We start from the raw sequence: 26,725 nt of genomic DNA, 5'->3' as shown, positions 1-26,725 counted from the left end.
ACAATGAAGGCGGTTAGCAGAGGAGCCTGCATAAAAGAGAAAGCATCTCTTAAACAACAAACCTAAAAGATTAGCAAAACAGAACAAAAAACCACAGCCCTCTCATCACAATACAAATGAACAGGTGCTAAAAGACTCCTTAAACTTATAGCACAAAAGAGACGGGACCTTGACTCACTAGACATCAACAAAACAATGATAAACATCCTATACTCAAAGCCCTGCTTCCGTGTGTATGGAGGGGAAAACTCCAGACTATTAGCAAACAGGTGTCGTAAAAAAATCACTCAAAACAAGAATACCAAAAAAGATGGCAACATAACATTCTCTATACAATTTGAGAAAAGACAATGCACATTTTTTGTGAACCATGAAAATCTTTAATAAAAATGCTCTTTGCCAAAACACACTCCGCATGTGTGCAAGAAGGAGATGCGAGAATGGCCTTGTGAAGGGTGGGGGCTGAGAAAGAGACACTTTTCTCCTCCTTGCTTAATGCAAGAGCCTGGGATTCAGCGAGTGGCAGAAATTTCATGGCTGATTTATGGAAGTGCCCCTTCCAGCTTAGACTGGGAAACCCAGCCAGAAATAATAATAATAATAATAATACTGCTTCTGTTTTGGATTTTTTTTTACAGATAAGCAGTATGAAAATTTTGATAAATAAGTAAAATATTTGGACTGCCACTTCTGCTTCATTGACTATGCAAAAGCCTTTGACTGTGTTGACCACAGCCAACTGTGGCAAGTTCTTAAAGAAATGGGAGTGCCTGATCACCTCATCTGTCTCCTGAGAAATCTCTATGTGGGACAAGAAGCTACAGTTAGAACTGGATATGGAACAACTGATTGGTTCAAAATTGGGAAAGGAGTACAACAAGGCTGTATATTGTCTCCCTGCTTATTTAACTTATATGCAGAATTTATCATGCGAAAGGCTGGGCTGGATGAATCCCAAGCCGGAATTAAGATTGCCGGAAGAAATATCAACAACCTCAGATATGCAGATGACACAACCTTGATGGCAGAAAGTGAGGAGGAATTAAAGAACCTTTTAATGAGGGTGAAAGAGGAGAGCGCAAAATATGGTCTGAAGCTCAACATCAAAAAAGCAAAGATCATGGCCGCTGGTCCCATCACTTCCTGGCAAATAGAAGGGGAAGAAATGGAGGCAGTGAGAGATTTTACTTTCTTGGGCTCCATGATCACTGCAGATGGTGTCAGAAGCCATGAAATTAAAAGACGCCTGCTTCTTGGGAGAAAAGCAATGACAAACCTAGACAGCATCTTAAAACGTAGAGAGACATCACCTTGCCAACAAAGGTCCGTATAGTAAAAGTTACTATAGTAAAAGTTACTATAGTAAAAGGTCCGTATAGTCAAAGTATAGTAAGTTATGGTATAGGTCCGTATAGTAAAAGTTATGACCAAAACTGTCACAAGATAACAGATCAATCCTGAACTCTAAAATAACAAGACAAGAGATTGAACAAGCCATCCAGAACATGCAATTGGGCAAATCCCCAGGACCTGATGGCCTTACCTCCAAGTACTATAAGACATTGAAAGACTATCTGATACAACCATTGATGGAGGTAGGCAACGAAATTTTGGAAGGGAAAAGGGCGCCGGAAACGTGGAAAGAGGCTTTCATCACGTTGATACCTAAATCAGAAACTGAAAAGACACAATTTAAGAACTACCGTCCCATCTCCCTTTTAAATGTGGATTACAAAATCTTTGCGGATATTTTAGCAAATAGATTTTAAAAAGTTCTAAATGAAGTAATTCATAAGGACCAGGCAGGCTTTCTCCCAGGTAGACATTTGTTTGCTAATACAAGGAATATTATTGACATTTTGGAACTTCTGCAAACAAATATTAATACTAAAGCTGTCTTAATCTTTATAGATGCGGAGAAGGCCTTTGACAACATTTCCTGGAAATTTATGAAGAAAAATTTGGAAGGGATGGGAGTGGGACGGGGATTTGAAAATGGGATAGATGCAATCTATTCAGAACAAAAGGCTAAACTGATAGTTAACAATGTGGTGACAGAAGAGCTTAAAATTGAAAAAGGAACACGACAAGGCTGCCCTATCTCCCCTTTGTTATTTATTTCTGTCCTGGAGGTGCTCTTGAACATGATTAGAGGAGACCGGTTGGTTGAAGGAATACGGGTTGGAGTGAAACAGTACAAACTTAAAGCTTTTGCAGATGACCTAGTTTTGACCTTACAGGAGCCAGAATCTAGCACGAAAAGAGTATTACAATTGATTCAAGAGTTTGGTCGGGTGGCGGGATTTAAATTAAATAAGCAAAAAACTAAGGTTTTGGAAAAAAACTTGACAGTTACAGAGTCAGAAAGGTTTCAGAAAGAGACAGAGTTGAATGTGGTTAAAAAAGTAAAATACCTAGGGGTAAATTTAACAGCAAAAAATTTGAGTTTATTTAAGGACAACTATGAGAAATGCTGGTCAGAAATTAAGAGAGATCTAGAAAGTTGGACAAGACTGAAACTTTCCTTGTTAGGCCGAATTGCTGCTATTAAGATGAATGTATTGCCAAAAATGTTGTTTTTGTTTCAAACTTTGCAAGTTGTGGACAAAACAGAGTGCTTTCGGAAGTGGCAGAGAGATATTTCTAGATTTGTCTGGCAGGGCAAAAAGCCCAGAATTAAGTTTAAGATATTAACTGACGCGAAAGAAAGAGGGGGCTTTGCCCTGCCAGACTTAAGGCTGTATTATGAATCAGCAGCTTTCTGCTGGTTGAAAGATTGGCTGCTTCTCGAGGACACTGATGTATTAGATTTGGAAGGTTTTGACAATGCGTTTGGCTGGCATGCATATTTATGGTATGACAAGGTTAAGATTAATAAGAATTTCAAGAACCATATTGTCAGAAAAGCAGTGTTTAATGTCTGGACAAAATACAAAGACTTATTGGAAAATAAAACTCCAAGGTGGCTTTCACCATTGGAAGCTAAGGCCCGGAAAAGACTCAATATGGAGGCCAAATGGCCAAAGTATTGGGAAATATTAGAAAAAGATGGAGATAATTGGAAATTGCAGAGTCAGGAGAAAATGAAAGACAAAGTGCGAGATTGGCTACATTATGCTCAGATTAAAGAAGTTTTTAAACTTGATAAAAAGCTAGGATTCCAGGTGGAAAAATCAAAGCTAGAGACGGAATTGTTAGAGCCTAAGACTAAAGTACTTTCAAAAATGTATAACCTGCTGCTGAAATGGAATACACAAGATGAAACAGTCAAATCGGCTATGATAAAGTGGGCACAGGACATTGGATATAACATTATGTTTGAAGACTGGGAGAGGTTGTGGACTACTGGGCTGAAGTTTACTGCATGTAATGCTTTGAAAGAAAATGTTATGAAAATGATATATAGATGGTATCTGACCCCAGTCAAACTTGCAAAAATAAAAGGCGGAAGATTTATACGATCTGAGGAGAAACCAAAGTTAAGAAAAGAGGTGTGGTGATCTACGCAAAAGAAAATTTGGCTCCAAAGATGATATTTAAAGATGAACAAGGAAGATACCTGGCAATTGAAATACAAATTCAAGGAGAGAAATTTTTGATAGTTGGAGTTTACGCGCCAAGTGAAGGGAAGGCTGAATTTTTTAAGAAGTTGCATGAGACCCTAATGGACTATCTAGACTATAAAATCGTAATGATGGGAGATATGAATGGAGTTGTCTCCACAAACATGGATAAAGCACAGAGACAAGTGATTTCTAAGGAAGGGAGACTACCAAAGACTTTTTTTGAAATGACTGAAACTATGGACTTGATTGATATTTGGAGAACAAGGAACCCTCTTGAGAGAGAGGGAACTTTTTTCTCTGAAGCAAAAATGACATGGACAAGAATTGACCAAATATGGGTTACTAGTAGCCTGGCGCCAAGAACAAAAAAAATAGAAATCTGCCCAAAAACTTGCTCCGACCATAATGCTGTAAAGATGGAGATGAAATTCACAACAACTGGATCCTTTAGATGGAGAATGAATGACACCCTACTCAGAGATGAAGAGATTTATAAGAAGGCCCAAAAAACATTGAAAGATTACTTTGAGATAAATTTGAGAACAGAAGTGGAGAAAAGAACAATCTGGGACGCTAGCAAAGCCGTGATGCGAGGTTTCCTAATTCAACAGAATTCTATAAAGAAGAAAAAACAAAATGAGAGGAAAGAAAAAATCTTAGAAAAAATGAAAGAAGGAGAAAAGAAATTGAGATCCAAACCAAAGTCTCACGAGATTCTGAGAGAAATAAAGTATTATCAGATGCAATACATGGAACTGATGAATCAAGAAATAGAATGGAAGATAAAGCAAATGAGACAAAAGACATTTGAATCAGCAGACAAATGTGGGAAACTTCTGTCATGGCAATTGAAAAAGAGGCAGAAATTGAACACAGTGACAAGTCTAGAAATGGATGGGAAGATTATCCACAAACCTAATGAGATAAGTAATTGTTTTCAAAGCTTCTTTAAGAAATTGTATGCACAATAGATATTACAAAGTGCTGAAGGAATGGTTAATACAACCACTGAAGGAAGTTTGCAATGAAATTTTGGAGGGGAAAAAGGCACCTGAATCGTGGAAAGAGGCTTTCATCTCACTTATACCGAAAACAGAAACTGAAAAGAACCAGGTCAAAAACTACCGCCCTATATCTTTACTTAATGTGGATTATAAGATTTTTGCAGACATTTTGGCAAAAAGATTGAAGAGAGTATTGTTAGGGGAGATTCATAAGGACCAAGCTGGCTTTCTCCCAGGGAGACATATGTCAGACAATGTGAGGAACATTATAGACATTTTGGAGCTGCTAGAAGTTGACATCAACAGGAAGGTTGTTTTGATTTTTGTGGATGCGGAGAAAGCCTTTGACAATATTTGTTGGAGCTTTATGAAGAAGAATCTCCAAGGGATGGGGGTAGGCCAAGGCTTTGAAAACGGTATAGGTGCAATATATTCTAAACAAAAAGCAAAGTTAATTGTAAACAATGTGGTAACAGAAGAAATATCTATAGAAAAAGGTACACGACAGGGATGCCCAATATCCCCCTTGCTTTTTATATCAGTCCTGGAGGTTTTGTTAAATATGATTAGAAGGGACCAGTTGGTCAAAGGAATTCAGGTCGGAGTTAAACATTACAAGCTAAGGGCATTTGCAGATGACCTAGTATTAACTTTGCAACAGCCAGACACTAGTACTAAGACAGTATTAGAACTAATTGAGATATTTGGTCAAGTAGCAGGATTCAAATTGAACAAACAGAAAACGAAAGTGCTGGAAAAAAACTTAACAATGGAAGAAAGAGAGAGGTTTCAGAGTGAAACAGGTCTGGAAATAACGAAAAAAGTGAAATATCTGGGGGTGAACTTAACATCTAAGAATGTCAATTTATTTAAGGACAATTATGAAAAGTGTTGGACAGAAGTAAAGAAAGATCTGGAAATATGGTCTAGATTGAGACTTTCCTTGTTAGGCCGAATTGCTGTTATCAAGATGAATGTATTGCCTAGAATGTTATTCTTATTTCAGACGTTACAGATTTTGGACAAGATGGACTGTTTCAAGAAGTGGCAGAAAGACATATCTAAATTTGTCTGGCAGGGCAAAAAGCCCAGAATAAAATTTAAGATTTTAACTGACGCAAAAGATAGAGGGGGTTTTGCCCTGCCGGACTTAAGACTCTATTATGAATCAGCAGCTTTTTGCTGGTTGAAACACTGGTTACTTCTTGAAGACACAGACATTTTGGATTTGGAAGGGTATGACAATAACTTTGGTTGGCATGCATATTTATGGTATGACAAGGCAAAGGTGTATAAAAGTTTTAAAAACCATATTGTCAGGAAAGCATTATACAATGTTTTGACTCGATACAAAGATTTGTTGGAAAGTAAAACTCCCAGGTGGTTGTCACCAATGGAAGCTAAGGCGGTGAAAAAACTTAATATGGACTCTAAATGGCCAAAATATTGTGAAATTCTAGAACAAGGTGGTGAAAAGGTTAAACTTCAGAGTTATGAGAAATTAAAGTCCAAAGTTCGAGATTGGTTGCATTACCATCAGATAAATGAGACATTTAAGCAGGACAGGAAAATAGGATTTCAGAAGGAGAGGTCAAAATTAGAAACAGAATTGTTAGAACCCAATACAAAAAATTTGTCAAGAATGTATAACTTGCTGTTGAAATGGAATACACAGGATGAAATGGTGAAATCAGCTATGATTAAATGGGCACAAGACATCGGTCATGACATTATGTTCGCTGACTGGGAACAGTTATGGACCACCGGTGTTAAATTTACAGCGTGTAATGCCTTAAAAGAAAACATAATGAAAATGATCTATAGGTGGTACATGACCCCAGTCAAGCTTGCAAAAATTTATCATTTGCCCAATAACAAATGTTGGAAATGCAATGAGACTGAAGGTACTTTTTATCACCTTTGGTGGACCTGCCCGAGGGTTAAAGCCTTTTGGGAAATGATCTATAATGAAATTAAGAAAGTCCTTAAGTGGACCTTTTTTAAGAAACCTGAGGCTTTTCTCCTGGGCATGGTTGGCCAATTGGTGCCAAAGAAGGATAGGATCTTTTTTATGTACGCTACCACAGCAGCAAGAATTCTTCTGGCAAAGTATTGGAAGATGCAAGAACTACCTACTCTGGAAGAATGGCAGACAAAGGTCATGGACTTTATGGGACTGGCAGAGATGACCGGCAGAATCCGCGACCAGGGGAAAGTGACAGTGGAAGAGGACTGGAAGAAATTCAAAATATATCTTAAAAATTGTTGTAAAATTGAGGAATGTTAAGATGTCAAGGGCCAAGAAGTAGAGAATTACAGCTGTAACTAACAAGCTTATGGAAACGTAATGAAAGGGAACTAATAGACAAACTGACTAAAGGGTTGCTAAAGAATTTCAAAATAAGGATGCAGCGAAAGGGAGGTATGGGGAAGTCGGAGGAAAGAAGGTGTATGAAAATAAGATTATGAAATTATACATGTTTAAATGTTTTGTATGTTTTTGTCTTGTGTTTTGTTTGTTTTTATTATGTGTTTGAAAAATGAATAAAAATTATTTTTTTAAAAAAAAAAACTTGCAAAAATATACCACTTGTCTGATAACAAATGTTGGAAGTGTAAGGAAAATGAAGGAACATTCTTTCACCTCTGGTGGACCTGCCCTAGAGTGAAGGCTTTCTGGGAAATGATATATAATGAGTTGGAAAAAGGTATTTAAGTATACCTTCCCTAAGAAACCAGAGGCCTTTCTTTTGGGCATGGTCGGCCAGAATGTGTTAAAGAAGGATCGAACATTTTTTATGTATGCAACAACAGCAGCACGGATACTTGTCGCCAGGCACTGGAAAACACAAGATCTACCCATACTGGAAGAGTGGCAGATGCAACTGATAGACTATATGGAACTGGCTGAGATGACCGGCAGAATCCGAGACCTGGGAGAGGAGACGGTGGAAGAAGACTGGAAGAAATTTAAGATTTATTTACAAAAATATTGTAAATTGTATGAATGTTAAGAAGGATGCTAGAGTATAAACAACTGGGCACCATTGAGTTTAAGGAAGTGAATTATGAAGATAAGATAAATTTAAGAAATGATAAAATTTTTGGAATATGTGGGTTATATCTAAATTTTTTAAGATTTGAACAAAACGATAGTCAAAATTTGAGATATAACATTGGAAAATTAGCGATGAAGATTAAAAATAAGGGGATAAATTTGCTGAATAAAACTATAACCAGGAACGCAGGAGCGGGAGATGTGAGGGAGTCCAAAGAAGTGAAAAGATCTATGTTAAGAGATGTGATATTGTATTGTTTTATTGATATTCTGATTTAAACAAAAAATTGTTAATAAAAAATATTTTTTTAAAAAAAGTTATGGTTTTCCCAGTAGTGATGTATGGAAGTGAGAGCTGGACCATAAAGAAGGCTGATCACAGAAGAATTGATGCTTTTGAATTCTGGTGCTGGAGGAGACTCTTGAGAATCCCATGGACTGCAAGAAGATCAAACCTATCCATTCTGAAGGAAATCAGCCCTGAGTGCTCACTGGAAGGACAGATTGTGAAGCTGAGGCTCCAATACTTTGGCCACCTCATGAGAAGAGAAGACTCCCTGGAAAAGACCTTGATCCTGGGAAAGATTGAGGTCACAAGGAGAAGGGGATGGCAGAGGACGAGATGGTTGGACACTGTTCTCGAAGCTACAAACATGAGTTTGACCAAACTGCAGGAGGCAGTGGAAGACAGAAGTGCCTGGCGTGCTCTGGTCCATGGGGTCACGAAGAGTCGGACACGACTAAACGACTAAACAACAACATTCTTTTGGCCAGGCTAAAGAGGTGGGGAAAAGATGAGGGCTTCTAGAAAATGCACAGCACTTCCCATCTTTCATCAGCTTGGTGAAGCGACTCCCTTCTTACAACAGCTCAACAGGCTACCAGTTTGTTTCTGGGCACAAGTCAAAGTGCTGGTTATGACCTATAAAGCCCCTATATTTTATGGATAGCATTTTATAAATATTTATTTCTATATCCCTTTTTAAAGCCTTATATAGTTTAGGTCTAGGATACGTGAAGGACCATATTCTCCCATATGAACCTGCCTGGGCTGTGAGATCTTCAGGGGAGGCCTTTCTCCTAGTCCTGTCACCCTCACAGGCATGTTTGGTGGGGACTCAGGAGAGAGCCTTCTCAGTGGTTGCTCCCAGACTCTGGAACTCCTTTCCCGAAGAAGCTTGACTAGCGTACTCCTTGTTGCCTTTCCACTGGCAGGTGAAGACTGCTTTATTCCAGGGGACTTCGGGGAACTAACTGCTTTAAGGAAAGCGCTTTAAATTTAACAGTGCCATGATGTTTTTACTACCTTATTTTAGTAAATTTGTTTTTACAGTGTTTTAAATCTATTTTAGCTTAATTACTTTTCAACCATTGTCTTGTATATGTTTTTAGCTTTCTCTGTTTTATTCAAAAAATTAATTTATGATTATGATGCCTAGAGATCCAGTTCTGGTGGAAAGGTGGGATATAAGGATATATCGTCATCTTGATAAGGCTACTTGATATGTTTACCCTCTGAAGAATTTGGTATGAAGCAAGCTAGGTCTAATATAGGCGTCACCCAACTCACACATGTTCTCCTTGCATGTGACCATGTATACACGTGGTGCCAGGAAATAGATAATTTGATTCAAACTTGGAAATGGTTGGATAGAGCTGGAGAGTCCCATGACTCATGAGGAGACCTTCCCCTGAGCCCAAAGAGGACATCAGTGAGGGCGGAGGAAGCCCCAAAGAGGCTGGTGATGCAGCAGGGCTTTGCTTATACTGCTCGGCCTCCCCGCCTAACAGCTGATGTGACGAGTGGCGCAGCAGCAGCTGGTCCCAGAGCTTCAACTGTAGTTAGTTTGGTCTGGATTGGAGAGAGAGTGGGAGAGAGCTGGAGAGCAGGGAGAAATAGGCATTTAGAGGCTTTTTAGAGGGTGCTCCCCACTTTATGCAATTTCAAGTATGCATGGGGGCCTGGAACGTAACCCCGATCTAAGTGGGGGGATGCTTGTATTATAATTGCTGTAGTCACATACAGGAATATGTGTTCATAAAGTAACAACAACAACAACAATTTATTATTTATACCCTGCCCATCTGGCTGGGTTTCCCCAGCCACTCCGGGTGGTTCCCAACAGAATTAAAAGCACAATAAAACATCAAACATTAAAAACATCCCTAAACAGGGCTGCCTTCAGATGTCTTATAGATCTTTGATGATTTCCTTGACATCTGATGGGAGGGCCACTACCAAGCAGGTCCTCTGCCTGGTTCCCTGTAACCTCACTTCTCACAGTGAGAGAACTGCCAGAAGGCCCTTGGAACTGGACCTCAGTGTCCGGGATGAACGATGGGGGTGGAGACGCTCCTTCAGGTATACTGGGCCGAGGATGCTTAGGGCTTTAAAGGTCAACACCAACACTTTGAATTGTGCTCGGAAACATACTGGGAGCTAATGTAGGCCTTTCAGGACCGGTGTTATATTGTCTTGGTGGCCACTCCTAGTCACCAGTCTAGTTGATGCATTCTGGATTAGTTGTAGTTTCTGGGTCAGTTTCAAAGGTAGCTCCACGTAGAGCACATTGCAGTAGTCCAAGCAGGAGATAATCAGAGCATGCGCCACTCTGGCGAGACAGTCCGCTGGCAGGTAGGGTCTCAGCCTGCTTACCAGATGGAGCTGATAGACAGCTGCCCTGGACACAGAATTGACCTGTGCCTCCATGGACAGCTGTGAGTCCAAAATGGCTCCCAGGCTGCGCTCCTAGTCCTTCAGGGGCACAGTTACCCCATTCAGGACCAGGGAGTCCCCCACCCTTGCCCACCCCCTGTCCCTCAAAAACAGTACTTCTGTCTTGTCAGGATCCAACCTCGATCTGTTAGCCATCCTCCAACCGGCTCCAGATACTCACACAGGACCTTCACTGGTTCCGATTAGAAAGAGAGGTAGAGCTGGGTATCATCCGCATACTGATGAACACCCAGCCCAACCCCCCGATGATCTCTCCCAGCAGCTTCGTGTAGATGTTAAAAAGGATGGGGGAGAGGAGGGAACCCTAAGGCACCCCACAAGTGAGAGCCCAGGGGTCTGAACACTCATCCCCCCCCACCTCTTTCTGGACACGGCCCAGGAGGAAGGAGCGGAACCACTGTATGACAGCTCCCACTGTGCCCCCAGCTCCCAGACCCTCAAGACGGTCCAGAAGGATGTTATGGTCGATGGTATCAAACGCCACTGAGAGATCCAGCAGAACTAGGAAACAGCTCTCACCTTTGTCCCTAGCCCGCCGGAGATCATCAACCAGTGCGACCAAGGCAGTTTCAGTCCCATGATGAGGCCTGAATCCCGACTGGAAGGGATCCAAATGGTCCGCTTCTTCCAGGCATGCCTGGAGTTGTTCAGCAACCACTCTCTCAATCACCTTGCCCAAGAATGGAAGATTTGAGACTGGGCAATAGTTGGCCATATTGGACGATTCCAAAGATTTTTTTAAAAAAATCGGTTTAATAACCGCCTCTTTCAGTGGGCCTGGGAAGGCTCCCTCACAGAGGGAAGCATTCACCACCCCACAGAGCCTATCGCCCTAGCCCTTCCCGGCTCACTTTTATTAGCCAGGATGGGCAAGGACCAATGAGACAGGTGGTCAAAGCAGCCTGGTCACATCCTCGGAGGTAAAAGATTGGAATTGATCCCACGCAACCTGACTAGACAAGACTCTAGCACTCTCCTGCCCCGGCCCTGCTCCCATGGTGGAGTCTATCTCTTTCCGAAGCTGAGCCCCTTAATCTGCATAAAACTTTGCAAAATCATTGCAGGAGATCTTGGGACCCTTACCAGGCCCTGATGGAAAGGTGGTTCCATTAAACTGTGAACCACCAGAAAGAGTCTCCTGCTGCTGTTTTCTGCAGATGCAATAGAGGTGGTGAAGAAGGTCATCTTCACCATTGCTATTGCCATTTGGTAGCCTTGACACTGAGCTCTAACCCATGTCTGTTCCAATTAATAGTGAGTTTTCCACCACCTGTACTCTAGCCATCTCAGCGATTGTTTCATCGCCCTCTGCTCCAGTGAAAACCACGGGGCAATCGGAGAGGGCGCTTCGGAGCCAGACAGGTGATAGCCCTGGTTAACTCCGCATTCCAGCGGGCCACCAGGGAAATCAGCTGAAAGGCCATCAACATGGGATAAAACCTCCCCTACCACTCTCTGGAAACCATTTGGATCCATTAAGTGGAGGGGGCGGACCATCCGAATCGTATGCCACTGTATTCTGCTCTGGTCAGACCTCACCTGGAGTACTGTGTCCAGTTCTGGGCACCACAGTTCAAGAAGGACACTGACAAACTGGAACGTGTCCAGAGGAGGGCAACCAAAATGGTCAAAGGCCTGGAAACGATGCCTTATGAGGAACGGCTAAGGGAGCTGGGCATGTTTAGCCTGGAGAAGAGGGGGTTAAGGGGTGATATGATAGCCATGTTCAAATATATAAAAGGATGTCACATAGAGGACGGAGAAAGGTTGTTTTCTGCTACTCCAGAGAAGCGGACACGGAGCAATGGATCCATAAGAGAAAGAAGATTCCACCTAAACATTAGGAAGAACTTCCTGACAGTAAGAGCTGTTCGACAGTGGAATTTGCTGCCAAGGAGTGTGGTGGAGTCTCCTTCTTTGGAGGTCTTTAAGCAGAGGCTTGACAACCATATGTCAGGAGTGCTCTGATGGTGTTTCCTGCTTGCCAGGGGGTTGGACTCAATGGCCCTTGTGGTCTCTTCCAACTCTATGATTCTATGAATCGGTCCCACCTCCCTGCAGAGGGGAAGGGTCACAGAGAAGTTGCACCAGGAAGTGATCTGACCATGGCACTTTTTTTGTTTCACTTTTACTTAGTGTCAGATCACCCACATCCGTAGAGGTGAACACCAGGTCTAAGGCATGTCCACGACTATGAGTTGGGCCAAACTTATTCAGGGACAGCCCCATGGAAGCCATGCATTCCACAAAGTCCCGAGTGGCCCCTTTGTAAGGTTGTGTCGGCATGGATGTTAAAATTATCCGCCACGACCTGAAGCAGCTCAGGTAGGGAATCCTTGGTGCAGTGGGGAGGTCAGTACACCAAAGAGAATCTTGTACTGCCCCTATTGCCCAACTTCCAGAACATGCACTCAGAAAACTGGGTCTTCCCAATAGGATGCCTGGTGCAAGCTAATGACTTCCTAAAAATCACTGCACCCCCCTCCCCGCCCACATGACCTGGGTTGCTGTGCGTAAGAGAAACCTGGTGGACAAGCAGCGGCAAGGACAGGCCCATCTGCTTCATCCAACCAAGTCTCTGTTACACATGCCAGTCTAGGAACAGGAAAAACCATTGCCATTTATCTTTTGAATCCTTTTAAGAACAGCTGCATGAACAAGAGTAACAAAATCGTCCAATTGAAATGCAAAATGTGGAGAAAAGTATTAGGTAGCCCTTCTATCTCTCGGTTTGGATTACTAGATCTTAAAAAGCTGCATTCACACCAGATTTTCTTAAATAAACACAGACCTGATTGCCCTGAGTGAATGCTGTGCATCTTAATGGGTAGCACAATCTCCATTTGTGGAGTGACATCAAGTCTCCAGGAGAACAAATATGCTTGTTGGCATAAAAAGCAAGCAGACAGATGCAAGAGAGGAAATGCTGTAAGGGGGTCCTCTTTTAATTAAAATTATAAATAGAGGGAAATGGAAAAGGGATAACCAGATTTTATAGTGCAAAGCAACTAATATTTCCTAGGGTTTAATATCCCTGATTTCCCATTTGCAACTATAAGAAGGCATTAATTGTGTTTTGGGTTGCCATTGTTGAGTCAGAATCAATAAAACTGCCCTCCAAAGCTAATTTTTACCACTCTATGTTCAGAAAAGAAGCCCGTAACACAATTGTCTTGATTTATTTTGCAATTTCATCAGCATTATTTCCTCTTCAGAGTTTCCCCCGCTGGATTGCACTTCCGACGGCTTCATCCTACCAATTTATACATCTCATTAAATTTAAAGACCAAGCAGACCCCTGATTAAACTGCAATCATGTTTGCAACATCTCTTTAAGCATCTGCATGTTTTCACCCACGGCTGAGTGTCTCATTTGCCACTGGAATGATAAATATGCAGCTTCCCTGGTCTCCCCTCCCCACAATAAGAAATTAAATTTGAAAAGTGGACTATACAGAAATCTGAACTACCAAAAGCCTGCAGTCATAGCATACTGCAGAGTTCACCTCAGTACATGAAATTCATCTCTCACCCCCACCTGGAAACCAAGTCCTATGAAGAACACTTGGAAGAGTTGGGTGTATTAAGCGTGGAGAAGAGAAGGTCCAAAAGAGAGACAATAGCTCTCTTCAAATATCTGAAGGGTTGCTGCATACAAGTTGGAGCACAGTATTTCCCTTTTGCTCCAGAGGGCAACTAATGCATGGGAAATACAAGGGAGCAGATTTCACCTAAACACTTGACAAGACTTCAATAAAGAAAGAACCGCTTGACAGTGGAAGGAAAGCTGGATAGCCATCTTTCAAGGATGCTGTACTAGCTGACCCCAGCATTGCAGATCCTGCACTAGATCAGCAGAAGCCAACATGGCCTCCAGCTGTTATTGGACTCCAGCTCCCATCAGACCCAGTCAGCATGGCCAATGGTCAGGGATGATGGGAGTTGTAGGCCACAATATCTGAAGGGTCACTGGATGCTCTAGACTCTCAAGGTTCTTTCCAGTGCTATGATTCTCCGTCCTTGTTGCCTGTCTGGGGTCACTGGCTATTGCTTGGTGTCCTTTCTCTATTATCAAGTTTTGGATATCAGTTGTCTTAAAGTTTGCCTGATTTGCTTCAGTTCACATTCAAAGATGAACATACCTAATTTGCCCCTCTGAGAAATAATATGCAGATCAAAGCACAACCATCCTTCAAAATTCATACAAATTTCCCTACGTTTTTGTGTGTCATTATGAGAGAGGAAAGACTGCAGTTTTTGTATGCATCGGGTGGCTGCATAATTGCACTGAATGAATAGAATCTCCTCAGTCCACCAACAGACATCCTTGCATGGATATTCTCCTTAGAAGCAACCCAGGTAGCTGTTATGAAAGGTCTGTGATGGCATGGTAATAGACCCTTGGGAGGAGCTCACCTTTAAGTTTTGACAATCACTCCCAATAAATGACCACCAAGCTTTGCAGTTTTATTTTAAAAATCTCCATTTCTTCCTGTAATTTTTATTTTATATATATTTTATTTTTCAAATCAGTATTTGTTTCAAAAGAAAATATAATGTGTTTTTTCATTACTCACCAGTTGACATCCTTCCAAGGAATTGACCAGCTGAGCATTCTGGCAGGAGAGGATGGAACCTGCCAAGTTGAGCATCACACAGACGGCCGACAAGAGCATGAAAAAGGTGATCTGGAGAAAAGAGATGGAGAGTGACCTGTTAATTACACACAGAAAGACTTGGCAATCCAGAGATCCACAAACTTCCCTTGTTTATCTTCCTCCTTCCCAACAGTGCAAAAGGAGGGGGCCGCAATAACATATACTCTCCCCCTGTCCTCCGCCTTGTTAGGAGACCCCTGTTCCTCTCCCAGAGCTACAATTCTCAGAGTTTCCTGGTAGAAGAAGAAGAAGAAGAGTTTGGATTTGATATCCCGCCTTTCACTCCCCTTCAGGAGTCTCAAAGCGGCTAACAATCTCCTTTCCCTTCCTCCCCCACAACAAACACTCTGTGAGGTGAGTGGGGCTGAGAGACTTCACAGAAGTGTGACTGGCCCAAGGTCAACCAGCAGCTGCATGTGGAGGAGCGGGGAATCGAACCCGGTTCCCCAGATTACGAGACTACCACTCTTAACCACTACACCACACTGGCTCTCAAGAAAAGAAACTGACTGTTAAACTACCCCAGGATTATATATGCGTCATTGGCATCTCTTAACAACTGTTACCAACCTTAACGAACTATGATCCCCAGGATTCTTTGGGGAAGCCATGATTGTTTAAAGTGGTATCATAGTGCTTTGGATGCATGATGTGAATTTGGCAACAATGGCCAACCCCCCAGGTTCTCTACAGCACTTGCTTAATATTCTACATTCATTTATTTACTGTAGATGCTGTATATGGGCTCATGTGCTTACTTTTATAACGTGAGAAAGAGAGACATCTACTTGTACAATCACAGACACTTCTTGCCGTGCAATCTCCCTTTCATGCTGACAATGAGTAGATGAAAAATGTACTTCCTTTTGCCCAATGCCTCTGAAAACAGGGAGCAGAGCACTCCATCTGAAGACTTCTCAATCCCCAAGAAATAACTAACGAACAGAAATATTGTTGAACTACTCCAAATTTGTCTCCAGGTGACAACTAAACAAATGTTACAAATTTACTGGCAGATCTTATGGAGGCCAGCTACTCTTAGGAAATGAGTTGGTTACAGCAGAAGCACACATTTCCAGGTTCCTGTCTTCTAATTTTCGCAGCTGGCTGATCCATCGAGCAGGCTTTGGGTCCTTACTATTTGCTTGACCTAATTCAGGCGCCATTCCTAAATGTCTTAATGTCTTGACCCTTCGTTCTAAGACCATAGCTGCAGAGCCCAAATGTGATTTCAGCACTGGACTTTTTTAGGATCAGGCAGCATAAATGTTTTAATTAATTAATTAAATGCTATGTTTTCAGCTGTTTCCTCCACCCTACAAACAGTGCAGAGATTCTGTTTCAATCCTCCCGACCTTAAACAAACTATTCTGAAGAACACAGAGTCCAGTCAACATGCTAAACAGACTGACATGTTTCGGTTGCCCTTGCAAATTGAAAATATGAAAATCTCTCCTGTTGTTCAAGAGACCTGTCTTTCTCACTGTCTTTGCTGCTCACTCCTTCTGACCTCCACTGCCAATATCCTTATGTCCCAATGCTTCCTTAGCAGCCTGATCTGCCGTCAGTCTCACTGGGAACAATTTCCACATGGGCAGGAATCTGCCAGAACTAACCTGAACGACCTATTAACTGAGATTCTGAATTCAAAAGCTGTATGTTGTTTACCAGTCAGAGAAGGCTAGAGGGTTACCGATATGATGGGCTCCCCTTCCACCAGCATTTCTGCATTGGCAGGGGCATCTGAGGCCAGCCTTGAGGGCAGTTCCTCTTCCCAAGCCAAATTCTCAGCAGCATCCCCCAAAGATGAGGAGTCACAACACTGGGAACCCTTTCTTCTGTGTCTGCGAGGGCAGAAATAGCCAGGTTTGGGGGGAGGGGGTGTCCTGCACTGCTGACCTGACTTCCCAATGCTGTGCACCACTGCCTCTACACCTTAGTCCAGTCATAGAACCATGAAACAGAACTATTCCACTGGCACAGCAGCACCATGAGATGCCTTGCAGGAGGTGAGATGATTTGTCTGCCAAGCCCAGTATTGACCGTGTTGATTGCCATCAGCTCGTTGGGGCCTCTGCCTCTCCCTGATCCTTTAACTGGAGAATCACGCTGGCCCCTTCTGCATGCAAGGCAAGTGTCCTGTCCCTGAGCTGTAGCCCCACCTTCTGAATGAGCACCCAGCACAACCCAGGTGCATAGATGGTCCTTCCTCCACCCACAGTCACTCTGCCATATTCACAGAAAGGAAAGTGGCTAATGGAAGGAAGGGGGCAAAAAGCCCCAGTGCTGTATTACTGTTCATCCACTACTTCAGTATGCAATTACTCTATTGTGTGAGAACAGGGAAGACACATTTTTCAGGTAGGAAGAGACGTTGCCCAAGGGCTGTAATATAGATGTACTTTACAGCACTGGAGAGAAACGCAACCTGACACAGTTTCCAAACATGCTCTCCAGCCTGCAGAAAAAAGAAAGGTACAGCACGAGAATTACAAACACCCAGAGCAACCCTAAGCTCATCCATGCCTGAATGGCAATTTGGGGGAAAATGGCAAGATCAAATGCCGCTGCCACTCAGTTTCACCTTGTTCTGCTGGAAAGGGTTCTACTGTGTTGGTCATGGTGTAGTGAAGGGTGAGCTGGAGATGGACTTTTGCAATTCAGCTTCCCCAAACTGCTGGGGGAAATAGACACACAGAATTGTAGGGTTGGAAGGGACCCAAAGGATCATCTAGTCCAAGCCCCTACAGTGCAGGAATCATGATTTAAAAATCCCTGAAAGATGGCCATTCAAGGTGGCCTAAGTAGGGGCCTACTTAGTATCTATTTAATGACTCTAGATGCTATTGAGACTCCGACTCTCATCATCCCTGATCATAAAAGTCCAACAACATCTGAAGGTGAGTGGCAGTGGTGCAACCTCACAATAGGAGATACAAAATAGGCAAGATCCAACGCAAGTTAAGGGCCTTTATTGGTTTAGCTCCAGTAGATGCCAGAGCTCTCAAGTTTGACAGCGGAAAGGACTCCCTTGGAAGGTGGTGGACTCTCCTTCTTAGGAGGTTTTTAAGCAGAGGTTGGATGGCCATCTGTCAGGGATGTTTTAGTTGAGATTCCTTCTTTGCAGGGGGTTGCTAGCAATTGCAAATATGGGAGAGTGCTGTTGCATTCATGTCTTGATTGTCTCAACACTATGAGACCAGGTTGCTGGACTAGATGGGCCACTGGCCTGACCCAGCAGGGAGCTTTTTGGATTCTTCTCTCTGGTGCCTTTCACCTGTAGCCACTAAAGTAGGAGAATAGCCAATTGGCATCCTCAGCTAAACTTTGAGTTGCTCCACTGATTGGAACTCCCTGGCCATAAACCCCTGATTTCATTATGGCTTTCCTTTGAAAGAAGCACCAATGCATCAGCTATCTGCCACTGTTCCGTGTTTTACTTGAAACTTTGTTCAGGTGGAATGCAATCTAGTAAGGGAGGCCCTTCACTTGCTGGTTACTAATGCACAGGATATGTGCATCAGTCCAGACGCCGCTACATAAAAGGGAACGGTGATATAATCACATACTCCCATCAAAACCTCCATCAAGGCTGTGCATGCTGCTGTTTAATCAATGCACATGTGTGCTGATTATGCACAGCATGTATCCTGAAGCAATGATGTGATTGCATCAATATCCCCCTTTATGCAAGGGTCTGATTAAGTCTGTACATTGCAAACCTGTAAAAACAATAATGATGCAGGACTGAAAACTGCAGCAACCTGCCCATGTACCACAATTAATGCAAGAATTTCTCTCTGGTAAATTAGAAGACAGGTGGAATGGGACATGGGGCAGCGCAAGCCCAGAGAACAATATTGAAATAGAGCTGGGGACATCCACTCCTCCCTAGTAAATACAAAAGGGTTTCCCCCCCCTGTTTAATTCCTACCGTTTCTTTTTTCTCCCAAGTATCTGATCTTTCACTTTTATCGCTTGCTTCGCCAGTTGCTAAGTGACCCAGACAACAGCAATGTCAGTCCTGTAACTGCTTAGCATTCCCTGGGCTCACTTCACTCCTCTTATTATTTCTACTGTTGCTCAGGCTTATTATTCTCTGCTGCAGCTCTCAAGATCTGGATGTGGGCTGGGGTATGATTTTTACAAAATTCTCTCTTTGCCTGCAGTCTACATATGCAGTTAACACAACCAGGCAGCTCTCTCAGTACTGCAGCGGTGTGTAACTGGAGTTTTCACCCTGTTTGTGGGGTTGTTGATTTTACCATCCAGGACAAAATGATTCATATTCTCAACACAAAATTAATTCTTGTGTGTCCTGATTACCAGTTAGCTTTCCTTTGCGTTACATATTCCATCATTCTCTAGTTGCAGGCACAACTTAGCCATCTTTTGAACTTCCTCAACCAGTCCCCATTATTTCCACTGATGCCACAAAATGGCAGGTGGGTTTTACAGAAGTTGTGATATCGCTTCCTTGTATCTTTGCATTACCCAGGATTTGCCTGTGGTGATTCCTCTTAGTTTGCTTCTGTTGTCCTATTTGGTTTTGCTTTCTTCCCGTTTTCCACTGTCTCACAAGACCAGGGTTATCTAAAATGACCAAATATCTTAGACATCACATCTAATAAATAAATGGGTTGCTCCACATGCTCTCCAAAGAAAAATAAAGAAAAATAAAAGGACTTGCAATTCTCTGTCCTGCAGCCAAATATAGTATTCACTCATTAAGACCCAACCATTTTATCTTCTGCAAGCCACTATCTTTTCAATCTTCAAATCCATATATTATAAGTTCATTTTCTCCTTCTCACAAAAAGTCCATAAGAAATTTCCAGTCCTTAATAGATGTCATAATTAAATACGCTAACTTTGCCATCTCAGTCAAGTCCTATTGTTTTATCAGCCATTCTTCTATAGTGGGCTGAATCTTTCCATCTTTGTGCATATAACAATCTCACTGCTGTGGTTATATATTGGAGTAATCTCCCCAAATACTTTTCCAGTTGTGTATTCATTAACCCTAAAATACAGAATTCTGTTGAAATTTGCAGTATCAATGTACCGTATTTTTCGCTCTATAGGACGCACCGGACCATAGGAGGGGGAGAACAGGGGGAAAAGAATTCTCCCCCTCTCTGCTCAGCACCCCTGCAGCGAAGCGGCAGGAGAAACGGAGCCCCTTCCATTTCTCCTCCCACTTCGCTGAAGGGGCGCTGTGCAGAGAGGGAAAACTGTACAGTGCCTCTCCAGCGAAGCGAAGCCTGGAAAGCAAGAGGGATCAGTGTGCACCGACCCCTCCCGCTCTCCAGGCTTCAGGTGGCTATCTGCAAGCCTTCTGAGCTCAGCGAGAACTCCCGCTGCTCTCCGAAGGCTTGCGGATAGCTGCCTGAAGCCCCCAGAGCGCAGCTGCAATTTGCGCTGCGCTCCGGGTGCTTCAGGCTTCTCCTTTTTAGCCGCGGGGCTGGGGCAGGGGAAGCCCGAACTTCCCCCAACCCCAGAACAGGTCGGGGAGCAACGGTCCCTTCTCCCTCCTGGGGAAAAGCCCGCAAGAGCCGCGCGAAGCTTGTGTGCGGCTCTTGGGGGCTTTTCCTGCCTGCCTCCCCCCTGCATTCGCTCCATAGGATGCACAGACTTTTCCCCTTAGTTTTTAAGAGGGGAAAAAGTGCGTCCTATGGAGCGAAAAATATGGTATGTATCTGTATCCAACATTTTTTTTTAGCCACCAAACATTATAAAATGTTCTTTTGTGTTTTGGCATTTCTACCAAACGTTTGAAACACCTTTATTCATTCTGAATAGTTTCTCAGGAGTTCAGTACCAATGATAAATCATTTTATAAAAGATCTATTTAAGTTAATAACACAATGTAAGTTTTAACCCTTAGTTCACTTATGTTCCCACTGTTCTGTCAATACATTATAACTAATTATTTTTGCCCGTGCATTCTTTAACCTGCTTTTCAGTTTCAAATTTCAGTAAGTTTATACATTTTTGCAATAGCAAAATCATCATCTGGGAACAGCTGAATTTCAAAGCCTGTCTATTCTTGCTCTATACAAAAATTCTTTTTATCCAGTTTAAACCTCTCTAACCAATGAAGGTTGTAACATTCCCTTATTAATTGCTTCTTTGTTTTTATTTTTGTGATCTCCTTGATGCAGTACTATTAATTCTTGGTACGTTATCCATTTCTCTTTGCCTGTCATCTCTTTTCTGCTAAAAGCTTGTTGTGGTGAAATCTATAAAGGGTGTGTTTTGGAACAACCAAGGTTTATATTTATTCCAAATTCTTAGCATGGCACTTCTAATAAACTGATTTTTAAAATCCACGTTAACTTTAACTTTATCGTAATACAAATATCCATGTCATCCAAACTTCAGGTCATGTCCTCCTTTTTCCAAAATCCTCTCATTTCTCAATGTCAACTGGGTGATGTATTGACACATTGCCTGAAACCGGTTTAAAGTTAAAAGTGCAAAAGCAATTTCAGAATTTCGGAGCATGCAATGTATTGCAAATCCCCGCTCACCCCGACTGCAGCCAGCATCGTGCACTTTAATCAAGCCACCTGATGTTTGCCCACTCCCTTCTTCCACAGCCCAGCGATTGCCTCAGGAGCCCAAGATGTGAGTGGGGTCCGCCAGCCCCTCAGCTGGTTTCTCTGGCCGTGTGAGCACTGGCAAGTTGCCTCCTCCCTCACACTGATCACTGAGTGGAATGACGTCTGAGCAGAACATGTTTGGTTCGTGCCCCCATCATGGTTGCTCCCGGTAGCTGCCACCTGTATGGCAAGAGGCTATTGTTAGGGTGAGTCATGGCTAACAGATCTGAGGAGGCCGGTGGCCTCTGGGGCTCTGTGTGCGTGGTGCCATGCCGTGTGGTGCCCTGGCTGATGTGCTCTGCCCGAGGGGCAGCCCGGGGCAGCGGCGCACGCCCTTGCCAGGAACCGGCAGAAGCTGTGCATGGTGAAGCTGATTGTCTGTGTGGCCGGCAACTGCACCCTTCCTCCCTGTCTTCTTTCCTCATTTCCAACATGTAATGGTTGTAAGGGGTTACTTGTGCGTAAATTGCCTTCAGTTTAGTCAGTTTGTTTGCTCAACCATGTTTAGGGTTAGAGCTCGCCCTCCGTGACCTGTTAGTCACTTGCAGAATCCGTCAGTGGGCGTTTCTTGAACCTCTTCCAGCATAAAAGCTGTTTGACCCCAAGTCTCCTCCTATGTTCCCTGCGCGGAACGCGTCTGCGCAAGTACGGGGAAGGCAGGGGCGTGCCAGCGCTCTCTCCGCTAGTCTCGGGTGAAGGGTCTTGGAGCCCTGTCACCAATTCCTCCATCTCCCTCTCATCTCTATTGGTGTTACGCTGAATTCCTTCCCCCCCTGCTGGTCCCCTCTCCGGCATCGCCCTGGAGCCCTGCCTTCGCCTCTCGCTCTGCTCGCTCTGATGTCAGTTCCCTGACACAACATCATAATATACTGGCATATCGCAAGGTTTAACTGGAGATACATTATGATGTTGGAAAGTAGATATCACTCAGCCCTGATGTCAAAAACTCCTTCATCCTCATTAAACAACAAGCTGCAAAATACATTTTTAGATTTGGTACACCCAACCCTCCCCTTTCCTTTGCATCTTGTAAAGTTTTATAGGTTTTCCCCTTGCTATAAAAACCTAGATAAATCTTTTTGCCATTGTTTGAACTGCAAGTCATTAGCTATAACACGTATTGTTTGGAACAAAAACATTCTTGGCATTATATTCATCTTTATTATAGAAATTCTACCCAGTAAAGACAGTTTTAATTTTTCCCATCTTAATATATCCTTTTAAATTGTCCATCCATGTCTTAACATTAATTGTATATCATTTCAAAGTAATTATATTTGTCATGGTGATGCCTATACTTTACTTTTTTCAATTTGGAATTCAGTTTTCTCCATCAGTCTTTTGTTTTTAATTATTAAGATTTTCGTTTTCTGATGATTAACCTTAAAACCTACTAACATGCCAAATTCATTTAATTTATTCATAAGACTCCACTCCCTGAAAAGGGATTTCCAGAAGTATCATCAGATCATCAGCAAAAGACAGTAATTTACAGTTTTCCCTTTTGATCTTTATCCCCTTAATTCTCTCATCTTGCCTAATATTTCTAAGCAAGACTTCCAAAACCGAAATGAAAGCAATGGGGACAATGGACACCCTTGCCTTGCTCCCTTCTGGATCGGAGTTTTGTTAAGCCACCGTGATAAGAGGATGCTTGATGAGCTAACTTGATCCAGCAGAGCTCTTCTGCTCTTATGTCTTTATGGCATTTCCATGCACTCTGGTTTTCGTCATGGTGTTCCATTGCGCCAGTAGCGGTTTAGTCCTGCTGGCCACATGACCCGGAAAGCTGTCTGTGGACAAATGCTGGCTCCCTCAGCCTGAAAGCGAGATGAGCGCCGCACCCCATAGTCGTCTTTGACTGGACTTAACCTTCCAGGGGTCCTTTACCTTTATCTTTTTTATGCCTCTCTCATAACTTGTAAAGGAAAAAATATCATTTTCCTTACAGGCAAAAGCTGCAGCCCACCTTGTTATCAGTACCTTGATTAAAATTCAGATTAATATGTTTTGCAAATCAGATTTGGCTCAGAGCCAACAAGTTGGCCAGCACTGTTTTTTGAAGCCATATAAACAGAACATTCCGTCTATCTATATGTCTATCTAGGGCATGTCAGGAACTAATGAAACAAAAGCCAGCACTGAGTGGAAATTAAAAATGGGCAAGCAATAATCCCTGTAGAAAGGAAATCAAAAGTGAGATGGATAGATGTGTTTCTCTAGCTTGTCTAAACATGCTCCCTAATACAACAGATAATTTAAAGGTCACAGAGCAAATAAGAGAATGCTCTGCAGAGACAAGCTTCTCACACCTCTCAAGAAAATAAAAATGGAGTCCTTTGTAAGGGGAGCAAACTATATTTCATGTGTTTTTCTCAGAGCCAAAGGAAACAAGTCTTTCTGCTTCTTGTTTTGCTCTCAGTTGGAAACAGCTTCACGCCTCTGCAGAGCTGAAAGGGTGACTCATCACTCTCTCTTGTGACTCTCTTCTAACCAATTGCCGGGGGGGGGGGAGAGATTTGTCTAAAATATTGCTCCATTGCCTTGTGAATGTCCCTCACCACCTGTCTGTAGTTTAAGCAGGAAGTCTAGTGCCTTTTGAAATTCCTCCTTTGATCCCCCTGTTGTATCATTTAAAAATACATCTCCTTCTTATTGAAGCTCTGGTTTCAGTTCTCATTTATTTATTTGTTGCATTTTTTACACACATGCCCCCCTCTCCCTCCCTCCCTCCATCCCAGGAGCTAAGGGCTAAACAAACATGGTCCTTTAGCCCCATGTTCATCCTCACAACAGGTAAGGTAAGTTATCTGAAAGGGAGGGAGGGGAAATTTGGGACAGAATGGTTGAGGAAGCTCTCTTCTTAAAGAGAGAAATAGAAAGAAAGTTCTTGAGAAAAGGGGAGACAAAAGTGCTTTAAGGGACAAAAAGGAGAAGTGGCAAGTGCACAGAACGTAAGGGAGCTAGATCTCTTGTTCTGGTCTTGCAGAGAAGCCCACAGAACAAGTCAGCACCAAGGAAAGCTCCTAGTTTCAGCACCACAGAGAGCTCCTAGTGAGCAACTTGTTTGAGCTTCTGCCCTCTTGGAAGACTTGAAAGACTAACTAATTTATACAGACCAGCAGGCAAAGTTGATAATGAATAACGTAATATCAGAAAAAATTAAAATTACAAAAGGGACAAGACAGGGTTGTCCCCTGCCACCGTTATTGTTTATTTTGGTGTTACAGACCCTGGCGAGGAACATAAGATCTGGTGAAGAAATAAAAGGTATAACAGTTGGGTGCAAAGCATACAAACCGAGAGCATTTGCAGATGACCTTGTAATAGCAGTAGAAAACCTGTTGGTGACTATACCAAGGGTATTAGATAAAATACCTGAGTTTGGACAGGTAGCAGGATTCAAGTTAAATAAAAACAAAATGAAAGTATTGGTAAAAAATATGACAGAACAAAATTAAAATGAACTACAACTAGCAACACAACTGACAATTGGGGAAAAAGTGAAGTACTTGGGGGTTTGGTTGACAGTTAAGAACATAAATATCTTTAAGGATAACTATGTAGCAACCTGGAAAGAAGAAGAGGAGGAGGAGGAGGAGGAGGAGGAGGAGGAGGAGGAGGAGGAGGAGGAGGAATTTATTATTCATACCCTGCCCATCTGGCTGGGTTTCCTATTTATCACTCTGGGGGAAGAATTTCAGTTATGAAAATGAATGTATTGCCAATAATGTTATTTTTATTTCAAACAATACCCATAGTCAGTGTAGCTAAACTTTGAGTTTGAAAAATATTTATTGGAAAACAATGTGAAGTTACTTTCCAAAATGTGTCAGTTGTTGCTACAGTGGCATACTAAAGATGAAGAAGTTAAATCTGTAATGATACAATGAGCACAAGATATTGGGCACAATATCCAATTTTCATCTTGGGGAAAGTTATGGAGGGAGGATTTAAAATTTACAGCGTGCTGTATGTTGAAGGAGAACTATATGAAAATGATGTATCGGTGGTATTTAACACTCATAAAACTAGCAAAGATGTACAGAACTGCTTCAAATGTTTGTTGGAAATGTAAGGAGAAGGAAGGCACCTTCTACCACATGTGGTGGACGTGCAAGATAACAAAAGCATTCTGGAAAATGATTTCTAATGAGTTGGAAAAAATGTTTAAAATAACGTTTGTGAAAAAAACAGAGGGCTTTTTATTAGGTCTTTTAGGTGCAGAGATACCAAAGGAGCAGAAACAATTATGTATGCAATGACAGCAGTGTGGATACTGCTGGCCAAGAGATGGAAAGAAGATAAAGTCCCAACCAGAGATGAATAGCTCATGATGAAGATGGATTATGCTGAAATGACGAAATTGACTGGGGAAATCAGAAACCAGGAAGAGAAGACTTTTAAGAAGGAATGGGAAAAATTTACAATGTATTTAAGAAAACACTGCAAACAACTGAAAACTTTGGCCGGATTTGAGTAATGCTTGTAATGTACTAAAAACTGTGGTAAAAATGTATTATTATTTTTAAAAATAGAGAAAATAAGTGAAGCAGCTGAAAAAAGATCAATAATGGTAACCATGGAAGGGAGGAGGGGAGTCAAAGGATTCAGAGAATCCTAAATGATGATGTTGATGTTTAATGCTTAAATTTGAAATGTAAAACTCAATAAAAAAGATTTGACAAAAAGGAAAAGAAAGACTAATCCTTTAGCTGCTTTTCGGCTGTCTGCCTGACAAGATCCTGTGATATTGGACTGGTGAAACTTTTCCAACTCTACAATCTTTTTTTTTTTAAAGAAAGGCAACAGAAATGGAATACTAGCTGGAAGGGAGAGAAGATTAAAAAGCAGCATAGGAGGAGCTGATTCATTTCAGTGACAGCCACCTTCCTCCCAATGGGACCACACCCTATATCTATGGAAAGGGGCAAGTTGATGGCATGAATGAAACAAGACGCAAGGGGTTCATTCCATGCCCAGCCTTGCTTCCTCGACTTGATCATCCCTGGCAATCAGCAACTAATTCTCCAAGCTGAAACTGCTCTTTAATCTAAGATACTGGCACAGAGATGGTCTTTTCTGTCTTTTATGGTG

At 42.3% G+C, this 26,725-nt stretch overlaps 1 protein-coding gene across 2 annotated transcripts in view; it reads right to left on the bottom strand.

Annotated features, from left to right (window-relative positions):
- ENTREP2 (endosomal transmembrane epsin interactor 2) overlaps window positions 1–26,725 on the bottom strand; it is a 221,469-nt gene that overhangs the window by 47,387 nt on the left and 147,357 nt on the right. For both annotated transcript variants that reach the window (XM_081838942.1, XM_081838941.1), the window contains exon 3: window positions 14,943–15,053. In XM_081838942.1, coding sequence (XP_081695068.1) covers window positions 14,943–15,053 — 111 coding nt within the window. The remainder of the gene's footprint in view (window positions 1–14,942; window positions 15,054–26,725) is intronic.

This window comes from Podarcis erhardii (assembly GCF_964252035.2).
Source record: "Podarcis erhardii genome assembly, chromosome: 14".
In the NCBI taxonomy this organism is placed as follows: Eukaryota; Metazoa; Chordata; class Lepidosauria; order Squamata; family Lacertidae; genus Podarcis; species Podarcis erhardii.
Note: the sequence above shows the minus strand (reverse complement) of the source record. Positions and strands in the feature narration are given on the sequence as shown.